The following is a 22136-nucleotide window of genomic DNA, read 5'->3' on the forward strand; positions in this document are numbered from 1 at the left end:
ACTGTGGGGTTAAATAATTATATCTCCATAATTAATCACAAATTTTTATGTCATTAACTTTTTGTGACTAAGTTTAATGTCATTAGACATTTTCATAATTAAGAATGTTGTGGCTATTACTCAATTATTCAAATATAAACCAAAATATGACATCAAGATAATTGACTAAAATTGATGCAATTATTAATTCCTTATATTTAGGTCAACCAAAAATATGTATAGAAAATTAAGTATGCATAAAAGCCTAAATAATTTTTTTTCATAAATATACATTTATAAATTCATATTTGCATGTAAAATTATTTAATTCATATGAAGTAAATGAGAAATGACATAAAAAAATATACTGATTTTCTAGTTATTCAAATATTTATTAAATGTATCCAAAGATATCACTCAAGGTGACATGGATTAGAAGTCATTTTTTTAAATTTTAAGTTGAGGTTGTGGGTTCAAATCGCCATTGTAATCGATGCTGGCACACCCAACAAACGAAAAATTTCTCCACAAATTTTAAACCCGTAGAGCCAAGAACACACGAGCAAAGCTCCCTCGTTATGTCCACTGGTAATCATTAAGACCTGGACTGAGGACGGTATCTCCACTGCGCCGGTGTCTCAAACGGATTGATGTGCTTCCAAAATCTCGACAAATCCTTTACCATCACCAACCCAGCCCTTCACAAATCTCTCTGTTTCCCACTAGTTCACTGTCCATCGTATAACCCAGCTTCTGCTACATCTCCTCCACCGAGGAATACAAAGACGCCAAAGAACAAAGATGTTAAATAAGGAAAACACTGAAGAATGAAGATGACAAAGATGAAAAATGCCTCTCGAATCCCTAATTCGCTACTCCCCGAAATCGAAGCTCGAAGACAGAACAAAGCCGAAGAGAGGAAAGGAAGACAAAAAGCTGAAAATATTAGGGCTCGGCTCGAAATTGCTTGTTAAGTAACAAGCCGGTTTGCGAGCTGCCGAACCGAACCACTGTTCGCTCAAACTCGGCACGTTTACTTAAACAACCCCAAACCTCATCTCGAACTCGATTTAAAGAAGGATTTTTCGAGCCGAACCGGAGCTGTTCCCGAACCGACCCCATTGGAGCTTACTCAAATAATCATGGCCTTGGGCCTTCGCCTTGTAAATGCTTTTCTTGTAAAAAAGAAAACAACGCCTGCACGGCTGCTGCTATGTCCATTTATGGACAGTTTTCAATCTCATACTGTAACTGGTTTTGTGCCCAAAAATGAAAAAAAGAGGTCGGAGCGTGGGTCGGTCTCATCTTCAATCTGTTGTGATTCTGTTGGAGCAGAAGGACGACAGGAAAGGTTCATGGATGAAGCATCAAAAGCTGCAAGGCCCCTGACTGTGAGGTCGTAATGGACGCTTTTAGTAATTTAAAGGAACTTGTTCATCTGAAATATTTTCCGGATTTTGGAAATTTTTGCTTTTCGTTTCTTTTTATGAGTCCATAGTTTTTTACTATCCGGCATGTATTGGGCGCGTTTAATTCTATGATGTTTCTAATGTTCTTAGTTCTCTTCACTGGTGTTTTATCGTGCGTCTGTGCCCTCTCTGGCTTAAGTTTATCCGGACCGGATTGTTTGTAGGCGTAGAATTGTTGTTGCTGAGTCAGTTTTAGGTTTTTCTCAAGCTTCGATGTTTCGATGAGTGCATTTTGGTTTTGTATGCGAGATGGCGCCGTTGTAGTTAGAAGCATGCGCGGCTATGATGTTTGTTATTTTCTGGGTTTTCTTCGCTTAATTTTTATGCATGTCTTTCATTGACTACAGAGATCGTTGCCAAACTTCGAAAACAATTATTGACTTAGAAGTCTCATTTAAATTGATGCCATACCTTTGACTCACTTGATAGGCTTTCTGGATGTGAATACAGTTTCTGAATGATCCAGCAGCAAAATGGATTTCCTAGCTTTTTCACGGAAACATTATGCAGTAGTAAATGGATGTGCATGGAGACTAACATGGACACAAATAGCCTGACATTGGCAGCCGTCTGAATACATGGAGATAATTAGTGACTTTGGTGAAGGCTTCGCTGTACTATTATTAAGAGGAGTCAGCGGATGTTGTGCATCAAGCAGAGGAGGATTATTATTTACTTGGAAATTCTCTTCTTTGTGATGATAAATCAGAGTATTGTTTATTTCTGGTTTCTCATCTTTACCCAGAAACTAGCCAAAAGATTGGATGACCGGAGTTAGTTGCTTTATCAATGGCAGTAGATTCCAAGACCTATTATGCTCCCTTCCATTCGTTCACTAACGTTCTCACTTCAAGAAAAATAAGACAAAAACTTTTAATCTCACAATTTTGACCATGTGCTGACAAATTTACCTTACATTTATTTGTCTTGTTTGTTCCATTATATGGTTTCTACCAAGATATGGAATTAAGAGGTGAAAGAGAGAGGAGAGAAGAAGAAGAGAAGAAGAGGGTGAGAAAGATGTGGGAAGCAGCAGCCAAGTTAGGGATCAAACATTGACCTCTAACTTCTTTTATTAACTCCTTAAGGATATTACATAAAAAAGACAAAAATATCCTTTTCGCTCAACTCCACTTAACTCCCTATTTATATACTATATTTTATTTATTTATTTATTTTTTGCAGATGTGTTAGCCAAGCAGGGAGCGTCCCTGCAATCCCTGGTTGTGAGGGATCTGTTTCCTCTTCCTTCGTAAATTTTATTGTTTATATATAAATACATCTTTATAAAAAAAAATATACTATTTTTTATGAAAACTGACCTAATCCAACTTGACTTAAATAAGAAATATTACAGACCTATGAGAGGTTAAAAATATATAGTGAAAAGACTAAACTACCTTTGGTACATATTTGAGCAAGTTCCATTGTCCAGTTCATATAGAGTACCTGGTTGTTTTCAGGAGTTTTCTATTACAGAACATTCATGCTGTACTTCTTCATTGCTTTTGTTACTTCTTTTTGTTACCAACATGTCAAATATGGGAGCTTGATTGGCATGTGGTCAAATGCATGGCATAGAATTGAGCATGATCCAAATAAAATAAGTTTATATTCCCCTTAATTTGACTGTTTTGGGAATGCTTTTTACATATAGTGGCTGTGGCCTGTGGGTGCATTTCCTGTTTACTGAGTAATAGGAAGATCTAATTGAGTTCATTACGCTGGGAAGTTGGGAAATGGCATTCTTAAAATAAATAAGTTGGAAATGGTAAAATAATTGTACCATATTGGAACGAGATATTTAGCTGTTGATAGATCGATCTGACTGGCTGTTTATAAGGATATGAATTTAGACTGATTGATTGATTTATTGAATTTTGCGCAAAGATGCTGATAATTTACTTGATCTGGCATTTGACTTGTTGATGGATCTCTTTGTAGCATTTGGTTGTGGAGGATCATTTTCCGTTGGATGATAATTCTTGATGTCCTATTTGCTTTGTTAATTTTTTCCCACAATGTATTCTTTGGTTTGGGCTGCTGATTTCTCTGGCTGCCCTGATGTATCCATTGTAATTTATTCTCCTTGTTAAAATTCTTACAATTCAAGAATACTTTTTTGTGTTACTATTGCTGTTACGTAAGACTGTCATAATTTCTGTTGCATTGTATTTACAATGTTAACTCTATGTAATAGTAACCATGATGATTCATTTAAAAAAAAAAAGTAGCCATGATAAGTCTCCTGAAGCAATATTTCTAGTTTCATTTATAAATTATGGTTATTTTGTTCACTTTTTTACCCTGAAATTGTTGATAGGCACAAATGCTCAGCTTGTTTCAAGCAGTACAAAAAGAAAGAACATCTAATTGCACACATGCGAGTGGCTAATCACTCGGTTCATCAACCTCAATGTGGTGTATGTCAAAAGTATTGTAAATCTTTTGAATCACTAAGGGAGCATCTTTCTGGTATGGAACTATAATTTATACCATAAAGTTCATGTTTAGAGGCTGTTATTTGAATAATTAATCCTTTTTTAACTTTTTTATTGTTATCCGTTAGTTGCTTCTGTTTTTCCCTTGTCTTCATCAAACTTCTGCATTCTTGGTAGGCCCTTTGCGGAAAGTTTTTTGTGCCAAGATATTTAGTTCACGAGGTTGTGACCTTTGCATGGATGTTTTTGGTAGCTCCGATGCTCTGGACATGCATAAAGAGAAATGTCGCATGTGTCCTCTTCCTGCTCTTGTAAGTCACATCAGTTTCTATTGTTTTAGTAATTGGTAAAAGAATATTCCTGTTTATTAGGTGTGAGGGAAATCTGTGACTATTCAAGTTAGTATCTTGTGCTTTGGCAATTCCAAATTTTCTTGATTAGATGCATTTTAATGAAGCTTCTTTGCAATCGACATGGGCTTCTCTCAGGGCCATGCACAGGTTAATTTTCTAGAAAATAATCTTGAGTCGGTAGACCATGCACAGTTGATAGCAGCAAATCATAATAATGAAAGCCCCAAAGCAGTAGCCATGGACTGTGAAATGGTTGGTGGTGGAAGTGATGGCACACTAGATATTTGTGGGAGGGTTTGCTTAATTGATGAAGATGAAAATGTGATTTTTCACTCTTATGTTATACCTCAAATCCCAATTACTAATTACAGGTATTTTTGTTGGTTTTGTCTGTCTTTTGAACTTATTGCAGATTTCTCTTCAACATGCATACTGAACCTTCTTTCTGTAACTCCAGGCATGAAATTACAGGTATAACTGAAGATAATCTGAAAGGTGCCAGACCACTCAAGCAAGTAAGAGAAAAAATTGAGGAAATTTTGCATAATGGAGAAGCCATATGGAAAATTCGCTTGCATGGTGGAAAAGCTAGGATACTTGTGGGTCACAGCATAGAGCATGATCTATATTGTTTGCAAATGAATTACCCGGACCACTTGAGAAGGTAATACTTGTTATGATAAAATTTGGTAGAGACCTATTTTTCTTTTACCTGTTTTGAATATACATCTCTGATACAGAGCAGATATATGGTTCACACCAATCAGTTCTGATGAGGGAGAGTTGGACCAAATTAGGTTCCTTTAATCCCTTGATGTGCATAAAAATATTTAATATAAAAAGGCAAGGCAAACAAAGAAATATTTTAATATATATTTCTTTCAATTGGCTTGTCTCCTTTTCATTATATTGAAAGAGATGGTGTATAAAATGCATTATAATGTAGATGAGTAGTTAAGTAATTTTGTTTGTATCTGCGTCCCTCATTCTCTGGGAGAAACAAGTAAAATGCATTATACTGTTTTATGTATTTTACTGGAAATAACAGGAGAGTGGCATTTTGGTCATTTACTATGTAATGTTCTCTTTTAATGAATAAATAGAGATTAGGGGTTGACTTTGGATCTCTAAATAGACCTGTGACGGCCTGTCTGCCAAGGCTTCTCAACTGCTTTCTCTTTCTCTCTCTTAACGCTTATTTCTTGGTTCTGTTAGCTGATTTCACATGTTACGAGAGCATTGGAGGCAACTGTAAGATCTTTCCGTTTTCTTTCCTTTTTTCTTCTTTTATACCCTTTGCAAGTTATCCAAAGGGCACATAATTTTATTTTTGTAGTCTTGCAAAGGTCCTAAACCCTTTTCTTTCTTTCTCCTGCCACAACCCTTTGGTTACTAGTCTTTAGTGATGCATGAGATCAGGTTATGTTGTTGATGTTCCCCATTGTGGGTTAATTGAGTCTATAAAAGCTTGTGCAGACCTGACTAATGCAGTTAATGTGTTTGTTAACAGTCTTGCTACTGTTAGGTACCTATCTTCTATGGTTTATTTACATAATTGATGCTAAGTTGGTTTTCTATATGTGCTGTTTGATGAACTTTTGATCTTCTCAAGCATAATATGCTCCAAGTTGAGTTTTTTTATTGGATTTCTGTTGTATCTGATTTTACGGAGGACCCTGCATATCTATGCTAAACTCTAGTGATAAAAATTATTAAGAATATATCTTGGCTGATCAAATAATTACACCTGCCAAGAGTACTGAAAAATCTGATAGCAAGGACACATGGAACATTCAAATTACTAGTGTCAAATTAAATGGTCCTAACTATTTGTTGTGGTTAAGCTCAGTCAAGACGTTCTTCTGGGCCAAGAAAAAAGTTAAGTATCTTGATGAGGATCTGCCTATCCCAGTGACTGAAGCATGAGATTCTAACAACAGCAATGTCATGACATGGTTAGTTAATAGCAAGGAATTCCACGTGAGTTCTCAAATTGTGTTCTCTGACACAGCCAAAGATATGTGGTGAGTATTCGACTTTTTATTTTCACATGAGAATAACCTTTCCAGGGTATGTGAACTATACAATAAGTTGTTTACCCACAAAGAGGTAACATGACTGTTACTGAATATTTCATGTGAAAACAATGTAACCACCTTTTTACCACTGATCCAGATGAATTATGGAAGAAGAAATCTGAAATTCAAGTGGCTAGGTTCCTTCCTGGCTTGGGATCTGAAATTGAGACTATTTGAGCCTAGATGTTAGTAAGTGCTGACATTTCTACACTTGAGAAGGCCTATCCTTGGGTAGTGAAGGCAGCAAGTGCTATTTATCTACTCCTGACCAGTAAGCCAAGAATAATGATGCTTTGACCCTAAACATCACCTTCAATTCAGAATAAAATTGAAGGATTTACAGGATTTGGTGGTAGTGGCCGGGGTGAAGTTCGAGAAGGGGGTGGACTTGGAGAGCTATACTATTTTCATTGTGGAAAAACAAATCATTATTTTGATCGATGCTTGCACAAATTTGGGAAACTAGCTTGAACTAATTTTAGTGTCCAAGAAACTAGAGAATCTGTTGAAGGTAACGATGATGAATTTGTAATAGGGATTAAGAATGAAATTCAGAATGTTGATGCAGAAACTTGAGTAGATGTGTACTACCTCATCGGTTGGCACCACTCTAGCCTACTTAGGCATGATTACATTTCATACTTCTTCTAGTCCTAGATGGGTAATTGATTCAAGAGCTTCAGCTCATATGACTGGTACATCTTCTCAATTCCCATCCTTTACTCCTTCATTTAAATCTACCATACTTGTCGATGGCTCCTTTCCTTGTATTAGCGGTGAGGGTGTACTCAAGGTCACACCCTCTCTACCTTTACCTCTGTTTTGGTTGTCCTAAGTTTCTAGTTAATCTTCTCTCTGTGAGTCAAATTAAAAAACACTTGAATTGTTCTATAATCTTCTTTCCCTCAATTTAGTGTTTTTCAAAACCTAGAGAAGAAAAAGGTGATTGGTGGGAGTTGTGAGCAGGAGGACCTCTACTACCTTGGAGATATTCTTGATCAAGATCAGAATGCCTTAACTATTGAGGCCTTTCCTGATCAACGTCAACTTCATCCATCTTTTAGTTTATCTTTTTCATTTGAGCGTGTAGCATGTCAACGTGGCAAACATGATGGACTGTCCTTCCTTTCCTTCAACTAGTAGTAGAAGTACTTATCCTTTTTTAGTTGGTCCATTCTAATGTATGGGGTCTGTATAGAGTGTTTAGTCTTTTTGGTTACAAGTGATTTTTGTGGTTGATTCATGATTATAGTAGAGTCATAGGGGTGCATCTCTTGAGAGATAGTCTAAAGTGTTTTGTTAAGAAAACATGGATTAGTGAGTACAAAGATCTTGAGTTTATTAGTTGGGAAAGAGGTTTCCTAAGTTGGCTAGTCATTTTGGGATGGGCCTTGGATCTAACTTCACATGGTATCAGAGCAAGTACTCATATGTGGACCTCCACCCAAATATCGACATGTAGAGCCACAAAAGAAGGCCTACACGTGAGAGGGGAGTGTTAAGGAATAGTTCCACATGGATTAGTGAGTACAAAGATCTTGAGTTTATTAGTTGGGAAAGAGGCTTCCTAAGTTGGTTAGTCATTTTGGTATGGGCCTTGGATCCAACTTCACATGTTTAATGTAAAATGTATTCTTAATATTTTCTAGTGCAATAAAAGTTTGGTTTGGTGTTACAAATTGTGTGTTTTGCTAAGATTATGGGCTTAAGTTTGTTAATCACAACTTCTCTACTTTTTGTGCTTTAAATGGGATGATTTATCAAACTTCTTATGTATATACCCTCAACAGAATAGGGTAGCAAAAAGGAATAATAGATATCTTTTAGATGTGGCTTGGTCTTTACTCTTTCAAATGATGTTACTTAAAGTGGCTAGAGGGATGCAGCTTTAACTACATGTCATTTATTATATCGTATACCATCTTCTAATCTTGGGGGCCATATTCCTATTCATTTGTTTAAACTTAAATGTCATCTATTTTGAGTGATGTTCTTGTGTTTTTGGCTTGGTTTATTTTGTTCATGTGTTTGGTGCTAATATTGACAAATTGTCTCCCTGAGCGGTTAAATGGATCTTGTTGGGTTGCTCCATTCTACCAAAATGATACAAATGTTATGATCCTAGAGGAAGGAAAGTTTACATTTCAACAAAAAGTCACTTTTTTTCAGTAGACGCCCTATTTCACCTTGAGTAATGAGTCTACTCTTGATGCTCATGATGCCATCTCTTTGCCCATTCTAGTGAGGGATGATCCATGTGGATACATGAATTCCAAAGTCAAAAAAAATCTTTGAAGGTGTATCAACTATGAGAAAGGAGAATTACTACTTAACAAGGAGCTCTATAGACAAAGCCAGTGCCAATACAAGATCCCTCTTCTCCACCCTCATTGATTCCATCTACTAGTCCATAAGAAAGTGATCTAGATTTTCCTATTGCGCTTCAGAAAGGTCTTAAAGCATGTACATGACATCCCTTATCTTGCTATGTGTCTTTTCACTTTCTATCTTTTGTATATATATATATTTGCTTCTTCCATCTCTATTCCTTCCATTCCCAAATCTTTGCAGAAAGCTTTGCAGTATTTTGAGTGGAAATTGGCTATGGATGAAGAGATGCATGCACTACAATCTTGAAAAGACTTAAGACTTTATGTAATCTACTGAATAATACTACTATTGTGGATATTAGATTGGTTTACATGATAAAGTATAATCCAGATGGGTTTATAAAAAGGTACGAGGCAAGGCTAGTAGCCAAGAGCTATAGCTAGACACTGGTGTTTTCTTCTTTGATACCTTTTGTCCAGTTGCTCGATTCAGTTCAATAAGAATTTTGATTTCCATTGTTGTAAATAAAGGGAGGTCATCTTTCCACCTAAATGTAAAGAATGGCTTCCAAAATGGAGATATCAAAGAAGTTTATATGAAACAACTTATTAGATATGTTGCTTAGGAAGAGAGTGGAAAGACATGCAAATTGAACAAGACGATCTATGGATCAAAATGGAGGCCAAGTGCAAGGTTTGAAAAGTTTACCTAGGTGGTTATTTCCTTTGGGTTCTCATGGAGTCACTTGGATCATTCTATGTTTGTGCTTAAAAGGGATATTGGAGTAATAATTCTGATTGTGTATGTGGATGACATTGTCCTCTTAGGTAGTGATCTGAAAAGGATTGAAAAAGTGAAAACTTGCTCAGAAAGGCAATTTCTAAACTAAGGATTTAGGGCAAGTCAAATATTTAATGGGAATAGAGGTTGCTAGAAGTAGTTGTGTGGTCTTCTCTCAACAAAGTACATCATAAATATGTTTTGAGAGAATGACCTCTTAGGAGCCAAACTAGTGGAAAGCCCTATAGAAGTTAATCCAAATTTTCATGGTGAAGGAAGCCCCGTGTTGCATGCTAGGATATAGTAGACTAATTGGAAAACTTATATATGTCACTGTTACAAGGCTACATATCTCCTATGCATTTAGTGTTGTAAGGTAGTTTAAGGTAACTTCACAAAAGATACACTTAGAAATGGTGCCTTGGATTTTGGTGTACTTGAGAGGAGCACCAGGAAAGGGGCCACTATATAAACCTCATAGACATTTAGACACAAAAAGATTTTCTAATGCTAATAATGTTGGGTCTAATAATAATGTTGGGTCTAAATTAGATAGGAGATCCATTGTAGGAAACTACTCTTTGTTGGACAGAATCTAATGAGTTATAAGAGCAAGAAGTAAACTGTAGTAGCAAGGACTAGTGTTGAAGCAGAGAACTGAACAATGGCCCACCTGACATGCAAGTTAATGTGGTTGAAGTCAGTGCTAGTTGGATTTGGGTTTGATATCGAGGATCATATGGTATTGGGCTATGATAATCAATTTGCGATATTCATCACAAGCAATCCTTGTTCCACAAACAAACTAAGCATATCGAGGTAGATTGTCATTTATTTATAATGTTATTTTGAGCAGTAAGATTGTAATACCCATACATAAGATCAACAAAGCAATTTGGAGATTTCTTAACAAAAACACTTGTTAAACAGGATTTTGTTCTTATTGTAACAAGTTGGGGTTATTTGGTATTTATTCTGTAGTTTGAGAGGGAGTATTAGAGTGTAGAAGGGTAGTTTGGTCATTACACTTATACTTGGGTTCCTTTGTCTCTAGGTGTAACAAGTGAATGACGTGGGGGGTTAGAGTTTAGGATTTTTTCTTTCTTATATGCGTTTTACTGAAAGTAATTGGGAGAAGGGCATTTTAATCATTTACGTTGTAAAGTATTCCCTTAATAAAAAATAGAGATTAGTGGTTGCCTTTGGATCTCTAATCAGACTTGTGACAGCCTCTTTGTCTGGCAATCCTTCTCAAACTTCTCTCTTAAATGCTCTTATTTACTGGTTGTATTGGTGATGTAATGTTCTCCCTTAATGAATAAATAAAATTAGGTGTCAACTTTTGATCTCTATTAGACCTGCATCAGCCTTTCTCTCTTAAATCTCTCCTATTTCCTCGTTGTATTAGCTGATTTCGCAAAATGTAAATGTTTTTTCATTAAAGTGCATTAGAATCTGTATTTACGCCCTCCTAGACACAATTTTACAATGACAAAAATGATATAGCTGTAGATTGGGCCTTTATGATTTCATGTGGGGGCAGGGTGGAATGGGATGGGGTGTGTTGAGCCTTGAGTATCAAGTCTTACTGGGACTTGGAGTGTTGTGTGTATCAATATCTGGAGTAAGATGACATGATATGGGTTGCTTCCAGATAGTCCAATATTTTAACGTGAAAAGAAGGACCACAACTAAGAACTTCTGATGTGCATCTCACATGGAACACTTTTTAAACTGAACTGGGTGAACTGGATGGTTCATGTTATAAGTGGGAAATTATGAGCAAACAATTGACTTGTCATTTCCAGATTAGTTTGTGTGGTTTGTTGTGGCTTGAACACCATCGTGCCCGCCCCCACCCAATATGCCCTTTAGTAAGGTGGCCCAAGGTGACTTACCATTTGATTTGTTGATTTTGGTCAGAGATACTGCATGCTACCCTCCCTTGATGAAGACAAATTTGGCTAGCCATTCACTCAAGTACCTGGTGAAGACCTATTTGGGGTAGGTGACATCTTTTATATCTTTACTTTTCTGTTTACTTTGTTGGAATGGCTTACAAGTATGGTTGCACAGATTTAAACACATCAAGTGAATGCATTTTGAGATTTTCAAATTTAAAAACTAGTATATCTCCACATGTTTTATTCAGGTCTGGAATTGAGTTGGATGTCCTTTCTCACTTGTTAATTGCTAAAGGAAATACTATGGCTTGTCTAGACTGTGGCCATTTCCTTTTTTGCAGAAGTAAAAATTTGGTAAAAATAAGTCTAGAAAAAGAAGTATCTATTAATTTTTGCTGTCATCACTATAAAAAGGATGAGCTGCAGGCAGTGGCAACTACTTTGTTCCTGTTCGCATGGATGGAAATCTCGCCACCATAGTATGTATATCGCTTTTACTGCAATAAGAACCGTCTAGCATAGGAATTTCAAACTAAGGCTTCTTCCAGTTTATCCTTCACGGATGTGTTAAAGGTGGATTACTTGGTTTTGCAGGAATGAGATTCAATCTGGTGTACATGATCCATATGAAGATTGTGTGGCTGCCATGAGGCTTTACAAAAAAATGCGTGGTCAAGCCCACAACCTACGAAGGAGCGGGACCTTAATACTGAATGGAATGCAATATCCAACTAGCTTAGATGATGCATGGGGGCAGAAAGAACTGGAGAAGATGTCACCTGAAGCCCTTTTTGAGATATCAAAACCAAATTACAGGTGTTGGTGCTTGGACAGAGAGCCAGAGCCCGAATCTTGAACTTTTCTGTTTTTCTCCAAATCATAGTTCCAAAGCATACAAAATCCTTACCGATTTAAATATTGTTCTTAATTTGTATATAAAACGGACACTACTCAGTCTGACATGTAGAAGAAGACTGGAAGAGGCAATAACCATAGACTAATAGCAGCTCTTTTTCTTTATGCCCTGCTGGAGCTCCAAGTCAGTAAAGCAAGAAGAATCTTGGATGGGACTCCTAGTAAGACATTAGCAATGTGGAATGCCATGATCACTAGATGTGTTCATGGAGGACTCTTTGAAGAGGCAATCCAGTTGTTTTATATTATGCAAGGACGTCAATTAAAATTTGATGAGATAACCATGGTGAATACTATACAAAATTTAACCAAACATGGATCATAGACTTCTAACATGATATGCCTAATTGATACTTCAAGAGATAAATATCAGGAAGAGAGAAATGACTCAAACACCTCTCATAGTTTCTAATACTCTCCATCAAGCTGGAGCATATATATTAAGAAAGGTATAGTTTGTTATAAAAAAATCCCAAATACTTTCTTGGCCAAGACTTTAGTAAAGAGATCACCAATCTGATTAAAAGACCGAACATAAGGAGTAACCATTGTTCCATTCATCACTACATCTGGAATGAAATTACAATCAATTTCTACATGTTTTTGTACGCTAATGTAATTCAGGATTATTAACCATAAAGATTATAGCCTGCTTATCACAACATATAATCACGACTTCTTTACGGGGAAAGTTGAATTCCTGTAGCATAGATTTGACCTACATAAGCTCATTGATTGTATGAATCATTGCTTTGTATTCAATTTGAGCACTTCAACGGACCACTACATTTCATTTTTTACTTTTCCTATTGACGAAGTTTTCTCCAACAAAATACAGTAACCACTTGTGGATTTTTAGTTTAGTTTTGATCTTGCGTAGTGTGCATCTGAATATGCTTTGTGGCTGACCATACTAACAACAAAAGAGATATTTGGACAAGTAACAGTAACATAAATAAGTTTACTTACCAATCTTCTATACATAGTTTTATGCCTCAATTCTGTGTTATCATCCTCGTGGAGATTGTGCCTACAGCTTTTCCCCCAAGTAACATGTATTCTTACAACATATCTGACACATATTTATGTTGAGTCAATACAACTTTTATTTCTAATTACTTCAATTCCTAAAAATATTTCAATGCCCTTAGTCTTTTGTCTGGAAATGCTGAGCAAAGAATGTTTTAATCTCGCCTATCCCTTGCAAATTGTTGGCAGGTAAGACCATATCATTCACATAAATAAGAAGTATTACAATTCCAACATGTCTTTTTTAAGCGAAAAACAAATGATCACAATGACTTAGGAAAAAACCCAAAGACATAACAACTTTGTTGAACTTATCGAACCATGCATGAGGACTTTGTTTGAAACCAGAGGACAATTTTCCTTTGAGAAGAGAAATTATGGTCAAAATAATGGTTTGATGCTGTTTGTATGTCGTATAGACAAGAAGAGAGATCCAAGAAGGGAATTAATAAATGATACAGAATGAAGTGGATTAATGTAGATGGTCCCAACCTAATTGACATTGGTTCTGAAGATGATGACCATTTCTACACGGGTAACTGGAATCACAACCAAGCCAAAGTTTGAACTCCATGAGTTTGCTGAGGGGACACCATCTTGACTAATTTCACTGTATTCCCACCAAGTAGGGAGTATGCAGATGAAGGCCAACTCTTCTGGCAAGAGTAAAGAAACTCATCAGAGATGAAGAGGAAGGCAGAAAGTAATGGAGGAATCCTCTCACTTTCAAGTCTTGGGTTTCATGGGGAGATTATATGGGGGAGGAAATTTGGGGAGATTAGGTATGGAGGAAAGAACCAAATGCATGGGTTTGAGTCAAATTGTGCCTACAGAAAGCCAGGATCAGTCAGGTGCCAATAAGTAGGTGAGTCTGTCTTATAAATCCCAGAAATCAAATTCTTAACAAGCGAAAGGAGAGGATTATTGTCTTACATAGAACTTGTTCAATCACTTGAAATTTTCAAATGAGGAATGTAGATTCGAATACATCTTTCACTAATCTTCAGTATTACAGCATATTTAGTACATATCTAGGTGTTGTGTCATGATGATACAGTGTATATTTCCACAAGAAAGCAATTTCCATATTGTGACCTGGTGGTGCAATGAGTTGATACCATTGCATGACTAAATTCTTAGACTGTAAAACCCATTAACAAATCAAAAGGAAAATGCTCAAAATGTGAACAATTTTTGGGCATCCAACTTTTACAACATATAGAAGATTTTGAAAATTGATCAACCCAGAGGCTCAACCTATTAAACTGCTCTCAGTCAAGCTAAGCTTCTTTTGTTTTGCAACTTGGTTTTTGGCAAATTTGGTTCATCTCCTCATGTTCTGGTCAGATTTTATTGAGGTTAAGATTTTGGGACTGTGATTAAGACACCGAAGGTACTTTTCTGTGCTGAAATTTGTAGGGAGTGTTGGGAACACTTGTTGAAAGATTCTTGACCAGTGGGATTAGAGATTGAACCACATCTGTCACGAAAGGTCGGTAGTCTGCTTCAGATTGAACACATACAGCAGCAATAGCAGCTATCTGTGACAAGAAAAAAATATTGCTACAAAGATGATCAGTGTAAATGAATTGTGATAAGAATATCATATTAAAACATAGATTTATGTCAAAGTTCACCTGAATTAGATCTTTCTTCGAATACTGGCCTTCCAGAACCGGATCTACCATTTCCATAACTTTTTCTCTATTTGTCAACCTTGGAAGGGCCTGGTATCAGAAGAGAACCCTAGTCAAAACTTCTTGATTCAAGATCCATATTTATAAAAAAAGAAAAAGAGATATATCTCATTTTGACATTCTTATCATAACACTTGTAATGGACTGGAAGAATAGGAAAATATGCTATTGCTCCATGAAGAACAATGCTCGGAGTAGGTTAGGTGGAAGTGCTGCTGATAATAGCATACTCGTGCTATTAGCCTCCACCTGAAAATATGAAATCCACCAAACTTCACTGCTTCTAAGTGGTATTGCTCAAAAGGAGACTAGTCATATTTTTCAGAGTATTGTGCTCCAACAATTTATTACATTCATATATTAAGATATGATGTCTTGTCTTTCACAAAGATAATCTGATTTCTTTACACGAACTGTTAATTTAAGAGCAAATTAGCAAGGTTTGGTTACCAACCCATGAAACCAGAACTTGTTCTCCAGGAGGCCTTGTGGAATCCACAGGTACCCGGCCGGTTATAAGCTGTAGGAGAATCACCCCATAACAGTAAACATCAGATTTTGTGGTAACCTTCCCTGATGATGCATACCTGCACAAACCACAAACTCATCTTCAGTACATGCAGACTTACAAGCAATATAAAGTATTCCTTTTCTTTATGAAATTGTGGTAACTAACAGATGTCTTCACATCTCATAAACACGAGTAAAATGTGGACTCTGGCAGTGAAAAAAATTTTCATTGAAGAGAAAACCTTCAGTTATTATTAACTTGTGTGCTTTTGTTTCTGATAGATGGTGGTGAGATGTTCCCTCTACAGAGCAAGATTTCTGCATACAGAAAAAGGTAAGATGGACTTACTCAGGGGCCACATATCCTGTCGTCCCCAGCACACGAGTAGTCACCTGACCATTGATTTTGTCAGAACCCATCTTGGATAAACCAAAGTCTGACACTTTGGCTCTACAATTGTGATCTAATAGAATGTTACTGCATTTGAAGTCACGGTGAATAACCGGTTGGTTTGAATGCTCATGCAAAAATTCTAGACCTCTGGCACAATCCAAGGCGATCCTCAATCGGGTTCCCCAGTTCAATAGCTGACATTTCTTGTTGGAGGAAGGATGAAGATGGTTTTGGAGACTCCCATTTGGCATGAACTCAAACACCAGTAGCCGATGGTGCTGGTCAGCACAATAGCCTAGCAACTGAACCAAGTAGGGTGAGTGCAAACGGCTCAAAAGGTCAACCTGAAAAGGAAAGCCTACTAGTTAGAAGCAAATCTATGGATATGTTTCTGCACAGGACGTACTGCAAGAGAAAGTAACTGGTGTGGTCTTGTTGGTCGATCTTTAAGTACTAAATTCTTTGAGAAGAGGACAATGTAGAACTTTGGAAATTACTTCGGAAAAAAAAATGGAAACCCAACTGAGTGTTGGGCAAATGCAGGAGCAGGAGGTGGCCTCCTGCAATGCAGTCGAGCCCTTCATGATGCAAAAGGGCTACGGCAGTCTGGTAATTGGAAGACAAAATAATGGTTGTTGTTAGACCAGTCAGTTTGCTTCGCAAGCCCTCAAAAGAGTCCCCAACAGATGATTTCCACCAAAAATAAAGAGCCAGCAATGATTTTGACCTTTTGTTGGGAAGTCAACATCTGCGCCCAGGCCTCTTGTCTCTGATTGCATGATGCTCAGGGACAGAGTGAAATAAACTTCTTACCAGAAATAAAGATAAGCCCTCTTCATAGATTTTTTTTTTTTTTTTGTAGAGCTTCTGTTTTATTTAGAGATCATAGAAAAAGAAAATAAATATCGAAGATTGAAACACTGAGGCACTGTAAAATAGAATATTGAATTACAAAGGTTGGGTTCAAAAGTCGGACAGGGACAAGGGAACTAGTTCATCTCTCCAGGCGCATTGAAATTGAAATTGTTGTCATAAACCAGAAGCAGGAGAGTTGATGACAATTACCTCTACCCTGAATTCACGCTCTCCTTGTTTCCCTTCTCTGTTCAACATTTTAATAGCAGCAACAGTTCCATCACTCAAAACCCCTCTGTAAACAACTCCGAAGCCTCCATTGCCAATCATATTTTCTGTGTTGAATGAATCTGTGGACGCCTCAAGCTCTTTGTATGTGAACACCTGTCCTCCTCTAAACTTGCTCAGAGAAGGCGGACCAACAATACCCATATAAAGACAGTGCGCCATATCTTACAAGAGGAATGGGAAACAACTTATCTATCATTTCCAGCGTGGGTACCAAATGTGAACAAGCTACAAGAATCACAAAATGTAAAAATACTTCAGAAGCTCGCACTTACCAGGGCTAGCATTGCTGCTAATGTTCTTGTGACTAAAACCTCCATATCTCTGGCTGACAGTGGACGCTGTACTGCGATTGGATTTGCTGGATTTGTGTCGTCGGAAAGTAAAGAAAAATATAACGACGAGGAGTAGTAGGGTGACTATTGCTACACATACCCCGAGTAAGATAATAAACTTGGAAGGCCGGAACAAATGCTGGTGCTGAGAGTGGAGAAGGTGGTGGTGGTGGTGGTGAGGTTCCGCGGATGGTGGATTTGCTAGAGTTACAAAAGATCGGATACCCATGAGGGAGAGAGAGAGAGGAGCAAAAGAGAGATGGTAAACGACTGTGTGAGAAGAGGGAGACCAAATAATATGGATGTATGGATTGATGAAGGGCACATGTGGAGGAGTGGAGCTTGGTATCCATGGCGTATGTCAGTGTTAAATGCTACAGCCACATGATTCATTGGCGTCTGTCAGCGTACATGTGCATTCCTCCTCTCCGTGTCTCCACTTCCATCTCTAGCTCAAAAGCCTTTTGACCCTTCTGTCTCTTGCTCTATTTTGTTTCCCCATCTCTTAGATATTTGTTTTGCTTCCTTTTTCTTCTCCCCTTCGTGAGCAATCGGCTCATCCATTCGACCTGTAACTGTCGAACCAGAATCTACTCTATCCATTTCTTTTTTTTTTAAATAAATGCATCTCATGATACTAGCTAGTTACTGTATAGCCTTTTCCCTTTACTACTGTATAGCGCATTAACAGCTGCTGGAGGTGTTTAGCCATTCTGAAGCCATTGACGAATGACTTCAGAGACCAAAATTTATTAACAGAAAATGAGAGCTCACGGCTATCGATCCAATAAATACCAGAGGGTCAAAGAAATTGCAGGTGAAGAAGTTGGGCAAGAAAGAAACTTAAGTTTCCCCATGTCACGGGCATCCCGTCACGCTCTCTCGTCTCTAATCTTCTGAGAACTCTGAGGTACTGAAATACCATAATCGTACGAGAGACTGATCTGGTATAGCAGAAAGAGCGTGTCGTAATGCCAAAATTTACAGCTCTCTTAAAAGAGACCTCTCAAAGTGGGGACTTCCAGACCCAACACGGCCATCAACCTCTTCCAGAGCAGGCACACTACAAAACCCTTTGCGCCCTTGTTCTCAGCATAAACCCAGCGCCCTCTAAAGCCAGCTCAACCAGCCAAGTTCACTCTGCCCTTTCGGGGGCAGATACAAACGCGTCATCGTCGCTCCAGCTCGTTCCCTGACAAAACAAAGAAGCAAACACCGGAATTGGAATCACAGCTACGCAGCCGTAGAGAGTGCTGAAACCACATCTTTGTCAAACATTTTGAGAGGTCCCGGCGTGCGCAGAGGCTTCATGGCGTTATAATGAACCATGAAGGCAGCTGTTTTGCGTCCTTGAAGCTCGTCAGTGGATGAAGAAAGCAGTGAGATCGCAGACAGAAAAAGCAAACATCCATTTCTCGTGTAACACGTTTAAAGCTTAGACAGTCGGAGTCGTGATTTTACAGACAATTCAGGTCATCACCATTATTACTTTGCACAAACAGTACTCAGTTTGGTTGACATAATTATTTATAATTAAGAATGGTATCAAATGATAGAGAAAGGATTGATTCGCCTTAATTTTTGGGTCTTCAAAGTGTGATGTGTGACAAATTAACAGACGATCAGACCAAAGAAAAATGAAACAAATTAACAGACGAGGGGAAATATCTGTAAGGAAGAACTCGTTTTGGGCAACTTTCTTCTTGTCTCATATCTACAATGTTGCCTTTCTAACTCTTGTTTCCTATTTTGTTTTGAACAACTTCAAGAAGTTTCCAACTCAGTTGTTTCCAATCCTAGAATTCCTCTCACATTCTTGGGTAACAAATTAGAGTTTTTTTTTTCTCTTTTATGACTCTTATTTTTACAAAGAGTATTGCCTATGCTGCAGGGAATTCAGAATTCAGCTTATGACAATTTTCTAAATTTTGGTTCTCCTATAGAAACTACTTCCTGTATTGTTTTTTTTATCACCTTGGATCAATGCTCACACGCCCATTACCCATGATGGCCTTTTATGACGTACCTTCAATAAAAAAATTGAAGTTTGTAAATGTGTTTCTAACTACGGTTGAAGGATTACATCTAGCCATAGTCGATGAACATGACCTTCTTCTTTGACTTTAGTTTTTATCATTACTGCAAGGGGTTGTGGCAAATTAAACACCAACAGAGAGTTGAGTTCTTGTGTCAGTGTACTATAGATGTTGATCTACTTGTCTGTTTGAAGTATTGGATTCATTGTTTGGCTAAGAGCGATGTTACTTCTCTCATATATGTTATTAGCAAGTCGGATCTCTTAGTATCACAGATAAGGGTGACATCGAATCGGGCCGAGCCCAAACCTACCTATGTTCGAACTGGGCTTGATTTATATATTTCGAACTCGAACTCGAGCTGAGCCTAGCCTCGATCCTAAAATTGTAATCAAGCTCGAGCTCAACCCCATTAATTTTAACAGAGTTCGAGTTCCAACCTACATTTAAAATTTTGCATAAAATACATGTCAAATAAGTAGTATATAAAATTATTTATACACTCTACATTAAATTATTCATAAAAATTGCATAATTATGCATAAACTTTATTCAATAATCAAACACAAAAATATCATTGAAATATCAATATCAATTTACAATCACCCAAACAAACACTATACATCTAATATAAATTTATAAACTCTAGCTTTTTTTCTTCATACTAAGGATGTATAATTCACAAAGTCCCCTTTTCATGAGCAAGATGTCCACCTATGACAAAAACAAAAGAATAAAACTTATTATTGTCTAATAAAGAAATACTCTTCCACTACTAATTACTTAATGTAGTGAAAAATATTAAAATTACCAAGATGATAAAAAGATGAAAAATCAAGTAACTGGTAGCATTATCTCCACAATCTTCTTCTCAGGCTGTAACCATAAAACAAAATTTTAATAAATAAAAAAAATATACTCATAAATATCATAATAAATAATTATTCAAAAGTAGTTCACCTTTACCTTCGTGAGGATCAGTAAACTATTCATACCTATTTTTCATGAATATAGATTAACAGAGCCTCATAGTAATTCTTTAATCTACTGGTTCTTTCTCTCTCCTCCGCCACCAGTTCAAATGCAGACTCGAGAAATGGAATTGCAGTTGCGTTATTAGATTGCTCGAACACAAACAAAATAAACAAGGGACAAACGGAATCAGTAACAGATGAAAAGCCCCGAAACAAATGGATGCAGAACCACTTTCTGAAAGAAATAACGCACAATGTCTAAAAACCTAAAGTTAAATTTGAAGTGGGAACGGAAAGCCAGCCAGGCTTCTAAAATTACAAAATCACACAGACGGAGTAGCAAGTTTTAGGGGGTGTAAGCGGTTTGGGGGTTAATTTTTTGGTGAAATGTCTGAAGTCTACTGTAAATTAATTATGAGAGTGGAAGAAGGGGAAAATGAGCGGCGAAAAGAGGATTGAGGCAGTCACTTTTGCTTTCCTTCCATTGGTATTTTTCTAATCTCTTGCCTTTCTCCAAACAATGTAGCATCGTTTATTCTGGCACTTCCATTAACGAGGAAGAAGAACACAAACCACCCCCCCCCCCCCCCCCCCCCCCCCCTACCCAGTTTCAAAGAATGAAGGATAAAGACTCCTCCCTCCGTGCTCGGGCCCTCGTTAAGTTAATGAGTAGGCTCATGAGCTTTCAAACCAAACCATTTTTCGGTCGAACTTGGCTCATTAACTTAAATGAGCCTGATTTGGCTCTCGAACTCGGTTTGGGATCCAGATAAATCGAATCGAATCGGCTCAGTTCGATGCCACCCCTAATCACAAATCCTCAGGGAGAAGTAAGAGGAGAACACAAAAAGGAGGTATTTTTGAAAAGCCTACAGTGAAGAGTTCCATGAATGATGCTAAATGAATTTTTTTTTATCGAAGTTGGCGACCAAAGACAAGTTTTTTTAGATATTCAAGAAAGAAGAGGGGGGGGGGGGGTGGGAGTTGACTTCCTAGACCTGTGTTCCTTTCAAATCTTGAATACCCTCAGTGACTCCTACTAGTTACTTTAATTGTTGACACCCCAGCCTTCTGGGAATGAATTGGTGGGGATGGGTATACCAAGGTACCGATACACTGTTCTTTGCATTTTATTACCAACAAGTAACATTTTTAAATTGTCTTTCTCATTTTGATCTTAAGGATGATTTTACATTTCAATTTTGCTTATTTTGATGATTATTGATCTTGCAAAATACATATCAATAGAATTTAGTTGTTGTCACTTCTGCAAGATCAACTATTCCATTAGCCTTAATGAACTACGTAAGTACATCTTTTCCAGCACCTCAATCTACATTTATGTTGAATATGTGAAAAAAAGAAATACTTCATTGATTTGTTATAATTTTTGTACATGAGTCTCTATTTATAATAGAGGAAACAAGTATAATCCAATTACAATTAAACTACTCTTATCCCAGTTACATCTAAAGTTAAATACTAAAAGATATCTTTATGGGTTGACCAAGCAACTCACAGAACCTGCTCTGATACCATGTTGAATTTCTAGAAAGGAGAATAATTCATTAATTTGATTATAACTGAGTACAATGAGACTCTATTTATAATAGAGAAAATAAGTAAAATTAGATTACAGTTAAATTACCCATATCTCAGCTACACCCAAAGTCAAACACTTAAAGATAAGTCCCAAAGTAATTAAATTACTAAACAACAATAAAACACTAACATAATTAAAATACCTTTTAACTAAAACTCTTTTTTA

At 37.1% G+C, this 22136-nt stretch overlaps 2 protein-coding genes across 2 annotated transcripts; one reads left to right on the top strand and one right to left on the bottom strand.

The window, feature by feature from the left end:
- The first annotated feature begins 1171 nt into the window (after window positions 1–1171).
- Window positions 1172–12405, top strand: LOC137960168 (uncharacterized). The gene is made up of 7 exons (XM_068807679.1): window positions 1172–1375; window positions 3772–3923; window positions 4067–4200; window positions 4378–4613; window positions 4700–4906; window positions 11355–11435; window positions 11930–12405. The coding sequence occupies exons 1-7, from the start codon at window positions 1203–1205 to the stop codon at window positions 12189–12191; spliced, it is 1245 nt and encodes a 414-aa protein (XP_068663780.1). The 5' UTR covers window positions 1172–1202; the 3' UTR covers window positions 12192–12405.
- Window positions 12406–14394: 1989 nt separating this feature from the next.
- LOC137960167 (probable serine/threonine-protein kinase PBL7) lies at window positions 14395–17790 on the bottom strand. Its single transcript, XM_068807678.1, has 6 exons — window positions 17299–17790; window positions 16946–17187; window positions 15836–16224; window positions 15431–15563; window positions 14917–15006; window positions 14395–14820 (listed from the first exon to the last, which is right to left on the bottom strand). Exons 1-6 carry the CDS (start codon window positions 17585–17587, stop codon window positions 14659–14661), a joined length of 1305 nt encoding a protein of 434 aa, XP_068663779.1. The 5' UTR covers window positions 17588–17790; the 3' UTR covers window positions 14395–14658.
- Window positions 17791–22136: the final 4346 nt, after the last annotated feature.

Source organism: Aristolochia californica, unplaced genomic scaffold (genome assembly GCF_029961685.1).
Source record: "Aristolochia californica isolate CCGP_79_NKW_82.1479 unplaced genomic scaffold, dmAriCali1.0.hap1 SCAF_3, whole genome shotgun sequence".
Classification (NCBI taxonomy): Eukaryota; Viridiplantae; Streptophyta; class Magnoliopsida; order Piperales; family Aristolochiaceae; genus Aristolochia; species Aristolochia californica.

Excerpts from the sequence above, each read along its gene's own strand:
- LOC137960167 (XM_068807678.1), bottom strand. The coding sequence starts at position 17,587 with ATGGGTATCCGATCTTTTGTAACTCTAGCAAATCCACCATCCGCGGAA. Across the intron at positions 17,188-17,298 it reads TAGCAGCAATGCTAGCCCTG|ATATGGCGCACTGTCTTTAT; the intron begins GTAAGTGCGAGC and ends TCCTCTTGTAAG. Across the intron at positions 14,821-14,916 it reads CGAAGAAAGATCTAATTCAG|ATAGCTGCTATTGCTGCTGT; the intron begins GTGAACTTTGAC and ends TTCTTGTCACAG.
- LOC137960168 (XM_068807679.1), top strand. The coding sequence starts at position 1,203 with ATGGACAGTTTTCAATCTCATACTGTAACTGGTTTTGTGCCCAAAAAT. Across the intron at positions 1,376-3,771 it reads GCAAGGCCCCTGACTGTGAG|GCACAAATGCTCAGCTTGTT; the intron begins GTCGTAATGGAC and ends AATTGTTGATAG. Across the intron at positions 4,201-4,377 it reads TGTGTCCTCTTCCTGCTCTT|GGCCATGCACAGGTTAATTT; the intron begins GTAAGTCACATC and ends GGCTTCTCTCAG.